The sequence below is a fragment of the Mesoplodon mirus genome, assembly GCF_964341445.2.
Source record: "Mesoplodon mirus genome assembly, chromosome: 2".
Classification (NCBI taxonomy): domain Eukaryota; kingdom Metazoa; phylum Chordata; class Mammalia; order Artiodactyla; family Ziphiidae; genus Mesoplodon; species Mesoplodon mirus.
The window spans coordinates 50,303,778-50,321,155 of NC_138977.1; the positions used below are offsets into that span (position 1 = coordinate 50,303,778).

General features: G+C 37.5%; 1 protein-coding gene across 1 annotated transcript in view; it reads right to left on the reverse strand.

The window, feature by feature from the left end:
- SLC4A4 (solute carrier family 4 member 4) overlaps nucleotides 1-17,378 on the reverse strand; it is a 350,822-nt gene that overhangs the window by 65,389 nt on the left and 268,055 nt on the right. Inside the window, exons 14-15 of the mRNA XM_082645180.1 lie at nucleotides 12,981-13,252; nucleotides 554-624 (exon numbers count right to left, since the gene is read on the reverse strand). Of these exons, the coding sequence (XP_082501306.1) occupies nucleotides 554-624; nucleotides 12,981-13,252 (343 nt within the window). The remainder of the gene's footprint in view (nucleotides 1-553; nucleotides 625-12,980; nucleotides 13,253-17,378) is intronic.

Genomic DNA, 17,378 nt, shown 5'->3' on the forward strand with positions numbered 1-17,378 from the left:
ACAAAAGTCTTCTTCCAGTGTGCAACCTTCCATGCAAAACAGCTCATTTTTAAAGCTTAGTTCCAGTCTCTTAAAGATCCTTGGTTACAAGCCATGGGAAAGGATATCATGTGACAGAGGCACGGTCCTTTCTAAGTGACACAGGAAGTGTCCTGCTACAGTCACCCTCAGTGAAGGGAACACAGCACCATCTGGTAGTCAGAAGAATTCATAATCGTACTAGAAACAAAGAGAGGATACTACGCTCTCACTTTGCAACTTCGCTCATTTTCCCTTGTGAAAATATTTCAAGGTGACAGTTAATGGACATAACAGTCAAATTCCTGAGAAGGTTTGAAAAGTATGTTGCACTTCAAGTGCACTTAAGTTTAAAAGAAAAAAGAAAAGGAAAAAAAGCTGACTAGAGTACAGAAAATGTTTTTCTTGTCCCTCTACCATCACTGACTATTAAATATGTGTTCAGACTAGGCTTGCTGAGTGGTGGGAGACATCATATTATGAATATTATTAGAGTGTACAATATGCAAATGATCTGAAATACTAAGCCACTTACCGCGTCAGTAGAAGAAACAGTTGGCAAATCTTCAGGAGCCAATGTGGTATCATTTGACATGGAGATATTAACTGTAAGCAAAAGACCATTTTTTACTGTAAAAATAAAATTAAAGTGACCTATATGCACATTTAGGAATCTAAACAAGCAGGCTTAGGCATTAAATAAAATGTTTTCAATAACAACATAAAGGCACAATAAGGTTTTCTTTATTATAACTGTATTCACCTTTCACCTACATAAAACAACCAAAAATTTGGACATGTCTTTTGTGCTCTAATCCGATAAGAAACAACGACAAATACTTAAGGAGATGATATTGTACTTTGTTTCAGGTTTAAAAAAAAAAACAACACTTCTATGTTACTAAAAGGCACTCAATATATTTTGCCTAGTGGAAAAAATGTCTGTTAATAAGTGAGGAAGTTGATCACTGGCTTCACGCACAGTCAAATCTCATGAATTGAAGCTTTACTAATTAAGAATCAACTGATTTTGGAACTTTGGAAATTTGGAATTCATATGAGAGTATATCTTTGCAAAATGTGTGAAAACAAAGAAGTGCTAAATAATAAATTATACATAATGTATTATTATAATGAGCATGAATATTTAATCTAATTTTTAAATTATTTTCCTACAGTTTGGCATCATTTGTAGATTTATGAAGATGTCACTTGCAGAAGAACCTAGTTTATTTATTAAACCAACCCTCCTCTTTGAAATATTTCATTGCTTCCTTTCTACTTATGAGTCTAAAATTAAAACATAGGATTTAAAAAGTATTCTATAATTACAAGATTTTTCTTTATTGGATAAGGTCTTTTCCTATTATTTGAAGCTTTATGTATTAGAAAATAAATTGTTATGCAGAGACTATCCCTCATTTACGTAAATATTATGAAACAACACTTACCAAGTTTTTGTCTTTGAGGCTCACAAAGTTCATTTAACATCCTAATTGCTAATTATTGTTTGGTCCCAGAGCACCCCCCAACCCAGCCCCCAGATCTCTAGCCTGTCTTCTTAGTTTGCCATGTTTTAGGTCTCACTTATATAAACTTCTAAGAAGAAACAAACAGGTTTATTTGACTGTTTCAATTTAGAATATAAGATCCCTGAAGGAAGAAGAAAAGGGGCATGCCTTGTTCACTGCTTTTTCCCAGAATCTGCCCAGTTTGGCACTTAACAGGAACTCAAAAATATTTGTTAATTATTCAACCTTAAAAAAGAAGGAGGGCTTCCCTGGTGGCGCAGTGGTTGAGAGTCCGCCTGCCGATGCAGGGGACACAGGTTTGTGCCCCGGTCCGGGAAGATCCCACATGCCGTGGAACAGCTGGGCCCGTGAGCCATGGCCGCTGAGCCTGCACATCCGGAGCCTGTGCTCCGCAACGGGAGAGGCCACAACAGTGAGAGGCCCGCATACCGCAAAAAAAAAAAAAAAGGAAATCCTGCCACTTGCAAAAGCATGGATGAACCTGGAAGACATTATGCTAAGTGATATAAGTCAGACATGGAAAGCCAAACACTGCATGGTATCATTTATAGATGGAATCTTAGAAAAAAAAAAAGTCTGGTGGTTGCCAGGGTTGGGTGGTGGGGGAAATAGGGAGAGCCGGTAAAAGGGTACAAATTTTCAGTTGTAAGAGAACTAAGGTCTGAGGATTGAATTATAACATGGTGACTGCAGTTGATAATACTATACTATAGAACTGAAATTTCCTAAGAGAGTAAAACTTAAGTGTTCTCACCAAATAAAACAAAATAAATATGTGAGGTGATATGTGATGTTAATAAAATTAGTGGGAATCCCTTCACAATGTATACACATAAGGAGATCATCACGTTGTACGCTTTAAATATAATTTTATTTGTCAATTATACTTCAATAAAGCTGAAAGACAATTGTTTACTGTCAGTAAGAGAAGCTAGGAAAGGGGTCATTCAATGACTACAAATGAATGACAGCAGATAAAGGCAAAAGAATTGAAACAAGGAAAACAAAAGGGGAGAAATTACTTAGCTTCCGTCCTAGTTTTTTGCAATCCATTCTGATCTTTGAAGGCTCTGGACATGTTAAACTTTTAACCTCTTGCTAGCTGCCGCTAGGGCTTCCCTAATTCATCAGTAAAACAAGCACACGTGCAGACTCTGTTTTCTCATTCTTTGTGTTTCATTATAGGTCACAGAAAGAATCAAAATAGGATAAAGGATGCTTGGCCCAAAGAGTAAGACAAAACATAAATCCCTGAAGGAAGAAGATGTTAGTAAATTATTAGTAGTAAAACCTAGAATCTTATTACTATTTTGTTCTAAAAAGCTTAAAGTACATTTTCTTACATTATTCCATTTGCTCACTTTACAACATATAAGAGCACAAAACAGGTATACTTTTATACCCGTTCTATGTTGGATGGGACTCTGAGGCAAGATATGCCAGGTTTCTTGCCCAGGATTACAGAGTCAACCAGAAGTAGAGCTGGTATCAAAACCTTGTCCATCATTCTTCCTTTTCCTACCCAATATTTCTATTCATCAAAATCAAGATGATTTATGTGGCCACAGAATTCAAGGCGGGAGATAACGATTCACCAATGTTAGATGATGTGGATCTCTCTACTGTAAATAGAAATGTCTGACCTGTCTAAGCACTTGGAGGAAAACAGCACATGAGAAATCAAAGGCACTATTTAGAGGGTGTCTGGGAAGCTGCCTTTCCTGAGCTAGATTCTTTGATGCAATTTTATGAGCTTCCTGTCGTAACAGAGTGAAGGTCTTTTTGCAACACACTTTTCTGCCTAGTGTGAAACAAGTAGTGAGGAGGGAGGAGGAAGGTATTCCAGGCTCTTTCCTTGTGAAATGAATGAAAGATAATAAAGACCACAAGTTCCAATCTGAACTTTAGTAACCACTCTCGAGTTCTGGATACATGTCAATTTGCTCATCCAAGTTTCTTTCATCTTTTCAGTATTCCTCTGAGACAAGCTATGCACGTTGGCTCTCAAAATCCCAAAAGACCAGTATCAAAACAGAAGTAAGAAGTATATACTTTTCTTACTTATTTTAATAAGTAGCTGCTTCAAGAGAAAAACTTCCAAATAAATATATAAACAAGCACTTCTATAAACAGACATATTGGCAGGATATGGCAGAGCCCATAAATAAGATTAAAAGTAAATTTCTTTAAAGCTCATAGAAGAGAGAATGATCAATTCCAATTGGAAGCTTGATCTACAAGAGCCCTTGGTCACCACTTGGATCCAGACACATACAATGCAAATATTTTATCAAACAATTGCAGAATGATCTGTGTGTACAGAATCTGTAATATCCTTAATTAGGATTCTGGAAAGGTGAAATGGAAAAGCCAAAACACACTGCACTCTGTGTCTTCACTATCTGCTTAGCACCATGGCTTATGAAGCAAAGGAACATTTTGCTCTAGGAACCTGGTTAATTTAGAATGAGCCAATTGTCACTGGGACAGCCTGTGTCCCATACTTGGTTTCAGGTAATTTACACAGGTGGATCATTTTACGTTCCTTGGATTTTCACATCTTGATCCTCCTTTCTGTGTATCAAATTTTAGCTGATCCTCTGGAATGGAGGAATGAACACAGTAATAGATGTTTAAAAATGTGTCTGTCATACAGATGGTCAACAGGCACATGAAAAGAGCTCAACATCACTAATTAGTAGAGAAATGCAAATCAAAACCACAGTGAGGTACCACCTCACACTGGTCAGAATGGCCATCATTAAGAAGTCTACAAGTAACAAATGCTGGAGAGGGTGTGGAGAAAAGGGAACCCTCCTACACTGTTGGTGGGAGTGTAAATTGGTGCAGCCACTATTCAAAACATTTTGGAGGCTCCTCAAATAGCTAAAAATAGAGTTGGCATATGACCCTGCAATCCCACTCCTGGGCAAATATCCAGACAAAACTGTAATTCAAAAATATACATGCACCCCAATGTTCATTGCAGCACTATTTACAATAGCCAGGACATGGAAAAACCTAAATGTTCATTGATAGATGAATGGATAAAGAAGATGTGGTACATATATACAATGGAATACTACACAGCCATAAAAAGAATGAAATAATGCCATTTGTTGCAACAAGAATGGACCTACAGATTATCATACTAAGTGAAGTAAGTCAGAAAGAGAAAGACAAATACCATATGATATCACTTATATGTGGAATCTAAAATATGACACAAATTAACTTACTTATGAAACAGAAACAGACTCACAGACACAGAGAACAGACTTGTGGTTGAGAAGGGAGAGGGGGAGTGGGGTAGGGAAGGCTCAGGAGTTTGGGATTAGTAGATGCAAACTATTATATAGAGAATGGATAAGCAACAAGGTCCAACTGTATAGCACAGGGAACTATACTCAATATCCATAATGGAAAAGAATATGAAAAAGAATGTATATATATGTATAACAGAATCACTTTGCTGTACAGGAGAAATTAACACAACATTGTAAATCAATTGTCAATAAAATATTAAAAAAAGAAAAAAAATGTGTCTGTGACTTTTCCACCTTAAGCTGGCTTTTAGTCTTTGTGTTTAATGAGAGATCTAGAGAAAGAACAAGCTGCAGGAGCTACGAGGAGAAAAAGGAGGTGATATACACACATCAATGATATATACCTCCTATGTAGAGAATATCAAATGTACTGGGTAAGGCTGTTCTTCTTTATCCTCTAGTGGCCTGGCACCAGGAACTACCCCGTGAATCCTCCGCTCTACACGTTAGCAGAAACGGTACCATCAGGAATATGCACCAAAGCTCACTTGAGGCTAAGAGGTCAAGTGGGAGCAACAACTGGCCACCGAGGCAGATTTGCCTGCTCTGAAGCACCATCACCTCACAGTATAGAGAAAGGAGTCCCAGGAGAACTGCGCTGGAATGCTGGCTGCTCCACCTTCTGGAGCACAGTGGCCCCAACCCCCTTGCCACATAATCTTGAGGACTTTACCTCACTCCTCTTGACCACAGGTTCCGCATTGGTGAGACTGGATTTGATAGCATCCACCTCATAAAGTTACCATGCAGATTAAATAAGGCAATATAGGCAAAATTGCTAGCACAGTGCCCAGTACCAGGTAAACTCTAAATAAATATAGCTAAGATTACTATTAGCTTCACCACCCAGAGAAAGCAGAACTTGACCCCAGGAAGAATGTCAGCTACCTCACAAGGTTTATGTGATGATCAAATACATATATATTATTAAAATATTATATATATTAAAATATAGTTTATTAAAATCCAGTAGTAAAATGTCTGGCATTTGGATGGTACTTAATAAATTAGGCAAATCTGAATTTATACCTTCAACATAGCTTCTTAGGGTGGAACTGGCTAACCTGCTCTGAATAAGAAAAAATTTAAGAGTATTCTCCATGATAATAAACCTTTAATGTTTTATTCCATTCTATGTAAGCAACATCTTAAGGCAACTAAGTAACTGGAAAATAAATACAGAATAAAATTTAGAATAAGTGTCTTGCCTGCACGGTCATGTCAGATGTATTTAAGGATTCTGGATAATGTGAGCACACGAGTGCCTCTTGATAAAGTCAAATATTTATGCTTTAAGTTTCCAGATCAATAAAAGGACAAAAATGGCTTTTGTAGGGATGACAAAGTGAAGGAGGAAAACTTTGGAAGAAGCAGCTCTTGGGAAATTACCTGCCACTATTTCAGCCTTAAGTCTTAAAACAAGCAAAATTAATAGGAAGGTTTTACTCACTATTTCTTGTTATTATCCTTTTTGTTTTCCTAAGTACATTTACCAAAACTTCATGCTTGAGATTTCCACTGTCATTAGACAAGTTCAAGGTAAGATGTTCTTTAATCCATGAACACTCTATTCACATGCTCACCTATGATGCTGCACTGGAGCTGAGCTACTATCTGGTAAAAAGCTGGATATATTTAGACACTACTTTCACAAAAACTTCTCTTCTATACCCACCCATCATTATACTTAGGATGTGCACAGATATTATTCTCGGGGACATTTTCCAAATCTGGGTTTTATTCAAACCCAAAGCTAGAGAATTACCCAGGTCTGGTTATTATCCAAATACACTGCTTCTCCTTTTCTGATTCCTGCAAGCTTTATACAGAAACTGCTATAATATAGGTTAGGTCAATAAAAGAAAACTAAAATGATGGGTCTTTCAAATATCCATGGTTATCTCAAAAGACCATGTTACCATGAATGATAAAATGTCAGCTGCGCTGGTAAAGTATCTTGGCAAATGCAAGCCTAAGCAGTGCTACAGCAGAGGGCCTTGCACCTCCTGTTCAACCCTCGGTCTATGACTTAAACCTACTGTATAAGCAAAAGAGGGAATGACATAAAATAAAAATAAAAGTGCATAGAATATGATGCAGGTCATGGAAGATGAATTAGGGTTATCTTTTATGTCTTAATTTTCTTTTAATGGGCTAATTATGAAGCACATATTGACTATAATATGGGACCACAGGAGACACGATCCAGCAGTTCTTTTTAATGGTTATGACATACTGGTGTATAGCATTTATTAAGATAATAGAAAAATTATATACAAAAAAAGGTAACGAAATTCCACTCTAGTGACGATAGTTTTAAAGCATTTGGAAGCCTCCTCATGCTGTAAATATAACCAAGGTGTGGAAATGGAAGCCATGCTTACTTCCAATCACTTGACTTAGTCTGACAGTTTCATGCCAGGACAAAGGCCATGTTTTACTTAGAGATACTACAGACAGTGATGCACTCGGTGTCTGAGAAAGGCTTTATTCTTCTTAATCATTCATCCACTATTAAGCATGTTCTCCCTGGAACAGTCAACACTGAATTGATAAGATATACCCCTTCTGTTAAGAGTATAGTGTCTGTCCAATTGAGGCAATTTTCCTTGCCTTTCTAATTTGTTTATCATATTTAGCAAACCTTTTTCCCCTCCAGATACAAAACCAACACTTGGTCAGAAAATTTATTTTGACTGTTTCCAAAATATTAACAATGCCCTTGAGTGTATAGTCACTGCAACCCTGACATATTAGGCAAATGAACAAAGGTACTAGGGTAGAAATTTACTTATAAAGTCTAGGTCAAATGAATTTCTGACCTTATTCATTCAAAAAGTAATTAACACTAATTAAAAAGCAACACACTTTATAAAAAGCAGTGTGTATATATATGTGTATGTGTGTGTACATGCATGTGTAAGTGTGTGGTGTGTGTGTGGTGTGTGTTCTGCTTCATTGCAAGAAGCACAATTCTTAAAAAGCAATGAACTGCACCCTCAGTAAATTTTTGTTGATAGCAGAAGGGGAAGAAGAAAAGGCAGGAAAAGGAAGAAAAGGAGAGGGGGAAAGAGAAGGAGGAAAGTCTACATCCTGTTCCCTATTTACAGAATTCTAGCATTAAAGTTTTTGAATGAATTTCGTAGATAGACTCTTCTTAGAAGAACTAGGTATCTCACCTCTGGGACTTTAGCGCCTTTTTCTACGTGACTGTGTATAGTGTACAACACTTTTGTAGTCTTGAGATTCAGGGGTATAGTATTAAATGATCTAACTATGATGCACTGAACTCCTTAACATTTTTCCCTTTAAATACCACTTCAATGTTTCATACTTATCTACAACAGTACCTTAGTTTTTGTTTGTTTGTTGGTAAGCTTACAGTGAAGCCTAGTCAATATCTTTTCCTAGAAAAATTTAAATTTAATTGTAAAATGGAAATTTAAATTTAAAATTTAAATTTAACTTCCCTTTCTAGGGAAGTTAAATGTGTGAACCCCTTTAAAAGAATACAACTAAAAGATTTAACTGCTGGGGCATCTTTTGTGGGACAGTGAGAAATGAGAAAAACAACAAACTTTTACTATTAGGTGCCAAACAATTTTACATATCCTATTTCATTTAATCCTTATAGTAACCTCTAAGAGTAGGTACAATTACTAACCCAGCTCACAGATTATAAAACAATGACATGAGGAAATCAGCCTGGCCCAAGGTCACACTGCTAACTAGAGCTAGAATTCAAACTCAGTTTCCTTTACTCCAAAGAATTTATGGTTTATATTTTATCACACTAACAATTTTCTAAATTGGTATGTTGGTGATGAATGAAATATTGTGAATTGTCCTTCAACTGGATATTGTTCAGTTTTCATTCTGGGCTTTTGAACTGAATCATCTTCTTTCCTATATATCCTCTGCTATGTAACCATCAAGGCATAGTGGGAAATAGAACATCTATTACCTCTATTAATACATTAATTAATAACTATCTTATTTCTAGGAAAAGAGAATGCTAGCACAAAAACCACGTGCTAATAAAAACCTGATATGTCAAATTTCATGGCTAACTTTCCTCTTAGCAATTGCAACTAAGCTTCCTTAGTTCTTCAATAAATGAGAACCTGGGTGTATGACGGGTTACTGAGCAGCAGATGGGGGCAGGAGGAAGGGACAAAAAGGTGCATTAAGAAAAGGAAACTCAGGAGATGATGAAGTTTTATGGAAGCAAGTGAGAACAAGAAAGATCAGGAAGGGGGGAGGAAGAGTTGTCTTCACAAAGCACCAAAAAAGCCACAATATTATTGTGGCCATGAATATAGTTTTCTTAGAGATTAAGTGACCCCTATCTCCTTTCCTGTAAAATCATTCCTCAGTTTGCAGGATCACGACTCCATCTGCACAGTTGCTGGTTCATCGTTACATACTGTCCCAGTGTTGAAAAACAAGTCATCCGCCAGTTTAAATATTATTGGCTCATTGATTGAATTCTTTTACTAGGAGTGCATGTTGCGATGAAAGACCAGTCTTTTATTGTTTTTAGAACACTCACTCTAGCTGTATATGCAACTGTTTTATTCTCTCCCTATTGGTTTTCAGTTTGTTGCCATGAAGAACTAAATTTATGGTGGGTCTATGCAGTCTTCTATTAAAAAGTATTAAGGTTATGGGAGAAATACATGATCATTCATCTTAAAAAGGGTTTTGTAAAACATGAGATTGTCCTGAAAATGCAAATATCCATTTGCTTTTTTCCATACCAGAAACAGATCTCATCCCCATGGATTAAATAATCCCTCACATTCACGTACATATCTTCCATGAGTGCCACTCGTCTGAACGACTCTAAAACTAAGGGGTGCAACCAACAGTCTTGCTGCAGAATGAGCCAATTGCCCACAACGTTTGCTTGGAATGGAGGATGACGAAGACTGGTTTGCTTGTCCTGTCATTCATACTTATGAACCCTAAATTTTAATAAATAACAACAGCAATAATAATGGTTGTTATATGGTTAACATTTAATTACTTACTAGAAACTGTCCTAAATGCTTTGTCTGTAAGACCTCATTTTTTTCTTCAAAACAATTCTTTAAGGAAGGTACTATTATTAACCCCATTTTATAGGTAAGGAAGATGAGGCAAAGTTTCCTTGGGTAAAGGAACTTGCCCAAAGTCACGCACTGGGCATTAGCCAAGAGGGACTTGAATACAAGATTTTCTGACTTCAAAGCCCTGCTACGCTGCTTTATTGGTAACCCCTAGAGGTAGTGGAATTGTCAGAATCCTTCCAAGACAGCTCCTCGCTATTTAGGACAGACTTTTTATACAACCTAGGGAAAACAGGTCAAAGGAAAAGTTATCTATCACCCCCTCAGCCAGCACTTGCTATGCATGGGTAAAATCGGTTCAAGCCTCAATATCACTTTCTCAAGAAAACAGAAATCCTTTTTGGAAGGAAAATTACATGTAAAATTTTTGTTGTACTTTTCACAATGAAAACACATTCAGATATGTCTTCCCTGGTTTCAAACTGCCTTCTCTGCCAGCATCCAATTAAAACAATGAATGCAAGTTTCCAATAGCCTCAGGTAGGTGTGGGGCTGACACTAGGGCGATCTTTGTGACAGCTATGCTGACAAAATCCTCATTTGGTTCATGAACACTTCAAACCTCCAGACAGCTGGTAGTATTTTTTTTCCTCTAGAAAATCTTAATGTATGATTACTCAGAATGCCTAAGAAGTCAGCACACAGACTTTTCCACAAATAAATAAATATATAGATAGATAGAAACAAATAAGTAAAAAGGAAAGTTCAAAATCCCACAATTAAATATGTCTGTGATCCGATATTTTGAATGTGTGTAGTTTGGACTTCCCCCGCAATGTCCAGGATGCACGGTTAGAGGGAGTTTTACCCCCTTCTCTCCCAGGAAGAGTTCTAGGAGTTGTGTAATTGCAACACATTTTCTGCATCTCTCTGGGGAGGATATTTAATTGGTTCTAATCATATCTGTCATGTATTAAGTGCTTACTCTTTTCCAAAAACTTCTTAAGTTTTGAAATATTTCTAATCAGTATACATCTTAACAATATAGGTCTTTATATCTACGGCACCCATGTTGCCTGAATCTTCAAATTTCCACTTTTTACCTGTCTCTGCTTGCTTTTAATAAGCATGGGATTTATTTTAATGTGAGCTGATTTTCCTTAAACAAGACAAAAAGAATACATAAGTGCAAAACCCAACAATGCCCTATCTTTTCACCAGTGTCACTGACTGACCCATTTTTAGGGAGATACTGGTCTCTTTCCTCTCATCTCTCAAGATGCATATGGGTCTTATAAGACTTCTCCATCAAAGTGGTAGAGGAGGTGGCAGATATACCACCAAAATAGCCAGGAGTCATCTGACACAGCCTGCACAAGCATTAAAATTCTTCATAGTTCTTGTTGAGCTTTTGAATTAAGCATCTTGCATTCTAGTCTATAACAAAACCATGTTTGTTTTACTGTAAACAGTAAGTGGTTTTTCCTTAGAATGTATAGATAAACGGCTGTTACATGAATGTGCCCTATGTTTAAGCCCAGGTTTACACAGCCCTCAATACACTGCTGTGCTTCTGGTACTACAAGACCTTAGTCAAAAAGTATATCAATTTTTTTTTTTTTTTTTTTTTTTTTTGCGGTACGCAGGCCTCTCACCATTGTGGCCTCTCCCGTTGTGGAGCACAGGCTCCGGACGTGCAGTCTCAGTGGCCATGGCTCACGGGCCCAGCTGCTCCGCGGCATGTGGGATCTTCCCAGACCGGGGCACGAACCCTGCATTGGCAGGTGGACTCCCAACCACTGCGCCACCAGGGGAGCCCTCAATTTATATTTTAAGGGACGATGACCTGTAGCTAATGTCACAACTAGGGATCACTAGCACTATTAGCATTTAATTTTCTGACACAAATGTCTACCCCTCATTCTACCAAAGCAGATGTAAAGCAACTTTCCCCAAAGTAAATCTTTTCTTCCCCAAATGCCTTCCATATTGTAAAGTGATAATGAATTACTCCAAGAAAAAATTCCAAAGACCAAATTGAGCACTGTTCTGTGAAAAGGTTCTGAGACTGACTCAGGTTTAGCAAGATAGATGTTAAAGTGCTAAGATGTATAGAATCATATTCCTGACCAACAAGTTAATTTTATGTCTTTCCTAACCCTAGAATATAAATCTTCTCCAAGAACATAATATTCCTTCTTTTATTTCTTTCTTTTGTTTCTTCTTTTCTTTTCCTTTCTTATTTACGTTGTCTAGCCCAGATGAACTATAAAGCTCTACTTTATCACTAGGTGACTCTAGTCTGAATTTCTTTCTTTTTTTTTTTTTTTTTTGCTGTACGCGGGCCTCTCACTGTTGTGGCCTCTCCCCCTGCGGAGCACAGGCTCCGGACGCACAGGCTCCGGACGCACAGGCTCAGCGGCCATGGCTCACGGGCCCAGCCGCTCCGCGGCATATGGGATCCTCCCAGACCGGGGCACGAACCCGTATCCCCTGCATCGGCAGGCGGACTCTCAACCACTGCGCCACCAGGGAGGCCCCTGAATTTCTTTCTTAATTTCATGCTTCAAATTATATAAAGTGAATTCGTATCTTGCTTCTTCTATAAGTTTAAGATAATCTATTTAGAATTTACTTAAGGAAGAGATTCCTACAGCGATAAGGAAGCAGCAAAATAAGGAACAGAAGTTCCGAGGACTAGGTTGGTATGGTCCTTAATATCTCTTATATAGATACCTGGTTTCCTCACCTATCAGAGAAGATCCAGAATAATGTACACAAAATTTCCTTGCAAATACTGTAGCTTGAGTTAGTTTCAAAGCACTGAGCTAATTATGTTCACATTCCTGAGCTCCTGATTTCACTTCCTGGTTGAATCACATGGCTAAGATACCTCAGGCAATGAGACTATAAATTCATCAGGATGACTTCTCAGAGAAAATAAAACCCTTTCTTGAGGATCAGGATACTGTGTTGAAAGTTTGCATGCATGGAGCCTACGGCTTCCTCCAAACACAGGGTAAGCAGAAACACTATAAGCATGCTGTCCTCACCTGGGTTGGGAGGCATACAAACACAGGAAAATTGAGTATTGTAGCCCACTTTGAAGTTGGAGTTGATGGGGTAGTAATCAGCTAGCTTGATCATCTTCTTGAAAGCATCATAGATAAAGATGAAACTAATCAGAGAAGAGAAGCCCTCTTCAGTGAAGCGAGTGAAGTACTGAACCAAGAAGCTGGCATCAGTGGCCACCAAAATGAGACACATGAAGGCTGACCACAGGCCAATCCAAAGGCGAAACTCCAAGTAGTCAAAATTATGGTCCCTGGAAAGAAGGCAGAAAGGCATTTAGACTCCTCCTCCAAGGAACACAAAGAATAACACAATACTACCAAATGACTATAGAATGATTGTTAAAAATATAAGATCTCTTTTAGCCACTAGATATAAAGCTCATTCTTGATTTTATCCAGAAAGTATTACCCTTAAGGATTTGGTCTAGTGACATTAGGCTACCACTAAGAAATAATTCCAGAAGTTTGAGAAAAGCACATCAAAAGTAGTCATAACATTTGAATGTAAATAACTCATTAATTTTCTTCTTGTATTCATCCTTTTATCATTATACAGTGTCCTTTTTTACCTTTCTTTATGGCCTTTGTTTTAAAGTCTATTTTGTCTGATATGAGTATAGTGACCTCTGCTTTCTTGTCAAATCTGTTTGCATGAAATATCTTTTTCCATCCCCTCATTTAATTTTCTCATTCAAAAAAGACAATCCCTGCCTTTACAGAATTTACAGAATAAACAATTTGAAAGCATAACATTGGTACCCAGCATGTGTTCAATAAATATTTGTGGGCTTTCTGCTTAAGGAAGATGCTAAGATAAATATGTTCTCTGTCCCCAAGTCATCGAAGTCTACTGAGGAAGACAAACTGATAAACACAATCACACTATAAAATACTAAGTGATACCTAAAGTGTCACAGAAGAAGGAGTAACTAATTCGGGCTGGCGTGGGTTGGGGGACAGATAAAGCTGCAGAAAAAACTCAAGGTATTTAAGGATAAGCGGGAACTTTCTGGATAGACCAGGGAGGGCCAAGCCAGGAAGAGGAAAGAGTACTCAAAAAGGCAAGTGGCATGAAACTGCGTGCAATTCTCCCTGTGGACCAAGTGCCACCAACACAGGGAGATGGGATCAGATGTGTAGGCTGTAGTTAGACCAAGAAAGGCTGCATTGCCATGTTACCACTAGACACTACCAATCCTCTTGAAGCTCACTCACAGGTATGATAACCTTCTGCTGAAGCTGTGTGTGAAGAACAGTTTTAGAATAAGTTGTCTCCATCTAAGTGGGCCATTTTTTTTCAATGCCCTTTCCATTTCTTACAAGTAAATTAGTTTAAGATTCACATTTAGGAAAAGATGGGTCAAGTGTTGACATTTTACCATTTCATACTGATTCTTTCAAAATTATGTGGAGAGTGTTTTACAATAGTTTTTTTTCCTCATCATTTGCGATGCAAAAGCAGTTACTGGTAATCTCATTTCTTGTGTGAGAAAAAAATAAATCAAGGATCATGCATACTTGAAGCTCGATGGCCTTGCTTTTAGACAATGAGTTTCTGATAACTGACAGCCACATATTTTAATACTTTCCCAAAGACATCGTATCACACCTTCATCACCAACATCCCAGCCTGGGCCACCAAGAAGTCTTTGACCGATTCTTATTAAGAACCTCCTTACTAATATCCATGCTTGCCCTGCTCAAAGCCATTTTCCACATCACAGCCAAAATGACCTTTTCAAATGTAAATCAAATGTCCCAGTTTAAAATCTTTTGGTGGCTTCTCCCTGCTGCTCTTAGAATAAAATTCAAATTCTCTACCTAGCACAGTGCCCGGAGCATAGAAGGGTTCCAATAAAGAGTTGGTAGATGAATTAAGCCATGCCTGCAGGTTACGACTTGACAGAGACAGTTACAGTACTGTCATTGGCTGATGAGCTATCACAGGTAACCAGACAATGACCAACTGAAAATTTTACTGAATATTAGAATTAAATTTGCTTAGAGTTCATGTGTCAACTTGACTAGGCCATAAGGTGCCCAGATATTGGGTCATATATTATTCTGGATGTTTAAGGGTGGTTTTGATAAGATTAACATTTAAATTGGTAGACTTGAGTAAAGCAGATTGTTTTCCATAATGAGGGTGGGCCTCATCCAGTCAGTTCTTCAACTGAATAGAACAAAAAGACCAGCTTCCCTCAAGCAAGAGAGAACTCTCCAGCAGGAGGACTGCTTTTGGACTTGATTTGTAGCAAAGGTTATTCCTAGTTCTCCAGCAGACAGCCTTGGAACTTGAACTGGAACATCAGTTCTCCTGGGTCTCCAGGCTGCTGGGTCACCCTGCAGGTTTTGGACTTGCCAGCCCTCTATAACTGTGTGACCCAATTCTTTATAATAAATCTCTTATATATGTATACACATATCCTATTGGTTCTGTTTCTCTGGAGAATCCTGACTAATCACCAACTGGTCAAATATGCCTCATTTTATAGATGAGGACACCAAGGCCAATGGAAACTAAGTCATTTATCCAATGCCAAGGCTTTAATGGCAGAGCTGGACCAGAAACCAAATCTCTGTACTCTTGGACTGCTCCTTTTAAAAATTCCAGCACGGTTCATCCTGTCCAATTTATATGTAGCTCATGGTAGGGTGGGCCTTAAAGTCACTGTCCTCTGTTTCCTTCTCACCAAATCACACAAACAGGAATACATTACCAAAGCAGGAGATTAGTAACACTTGAGTAGAAAGTTATCTTCTATAGATTTCCTGAAATCTTTCTGAAGACATCTTTGGCATTCCCTCACAGTTCCCTTTACGTCTGGAACCCCAGTATTTAATCTTATGCATGTCTTTCTGAGATAAGTAGACTCAAGAAAAAGCTAAACTCTAGGAATTTGAAATAATTTACATTATCACACAGTGAGTCAGAGCTCAGAAACAGTTTTATTACTTCTGAGCCAACAGACTTTTTCCTTAAAATAAAGTTTTAAACAGTTATCTAGTTTTGCTTCCCTAACAAGACGAAAGTTAGAGCAATCTTAATTTGTTCTAAGAATGCTAATGGTTGTTTACAAAATTGATGTTTACAAACAGGATGAGAAATAAATCTAATCACCAGCTAATGGTCAGGAACACTATCAGTCTGAATACAAAGGGGAAAAAATGCATGTATAAACTGAAATCTTAGGACCTGAACAATACGCCAAAATAGCTCCTCTGAAATACTTAAATACTCCCAGACTGGCTCTGTAAGAATAACCCAAATAAGATCACTAATACCAATCACTCCATTAGGTAGGAAAGTGATATGTTTACAACAGCAAGAAGAAAGAGGAATAAAAGATGAGGAACTTCTTTAAACAAGCCAATCAACAGTAATGAGTACAATAAAAGGCAATGTTACATCCAATAAGACTATTAGTCCCCTTGGTGCCAAGTTTAAATAGCAATTAAGTTATAAAAAGTTACAAGCTATAAAAAGGAAATGATAGTAGAGACCAAAGAAGCCATAGTGAGTGAGAAGGAGAAGATGGGTGTATATCCTTTTAGTAACACTCAGTGTTTCTAGAGATTTTAAGTGATAGTTTTGAGCAGCATAAACCCAATAGTACAGACAAACTGAAGAACTCACATTTGAAGCATGCTTCAGAAATCAGCCACTGACAAATAAATATAAACTCCCTAAACTAAATGATTAAATCCAGGAACTGAACAGAAGAAAATCATAATTTGAAGGCCCAAAGTAAACTGTTCATAGAATATAAGAAAGAAATTATTAAATGACCAAATGACAATTATACAGGCTAAAATCCAACTTTAATTATGAAGTTTCTAAGTGGCTTAGAACACTGTTAAAACTTCCTTCCGATCATTCCTGAAGAAAAGGAAAAGGAATCTAATTCTCTATTATTGGGATAAACGTGTAAAAATTGTGCAAAAGAGACTGCAGAACTGGGGAAACAAAACTATGTGTTCTCTGCAAAGCTGTGAGCTACTCCTTCATTCTGTTACTAATTTTAAAAGGCGACAGCATATCATTCATATGCCTTTATGATTCCCCAGTTTATAGGGCAAATATTAAAACCTTATTCCAAGTCAGAGATAAACCTGTGGATTATGTGGACTTACTGTTTGAGTCCACTGAACTCAAAACAAGGATTTACCTGTTTCTCAAAAAAAAAAAAGGTAAAATATGATGGGGGAAATCAGGGCAAAACATAGTAAAACAGTTTCTTTACTGAACGACTTCTCAGATCCCTTACTACGCTAAAGTGTAAAGTGAATGACCGGGAGGGGGATATAATGTAATATACAGCACTTCCCAGACTAACCGGGATCACAGAAGTTTCTTTTTCGTGGGGCATTTAATGA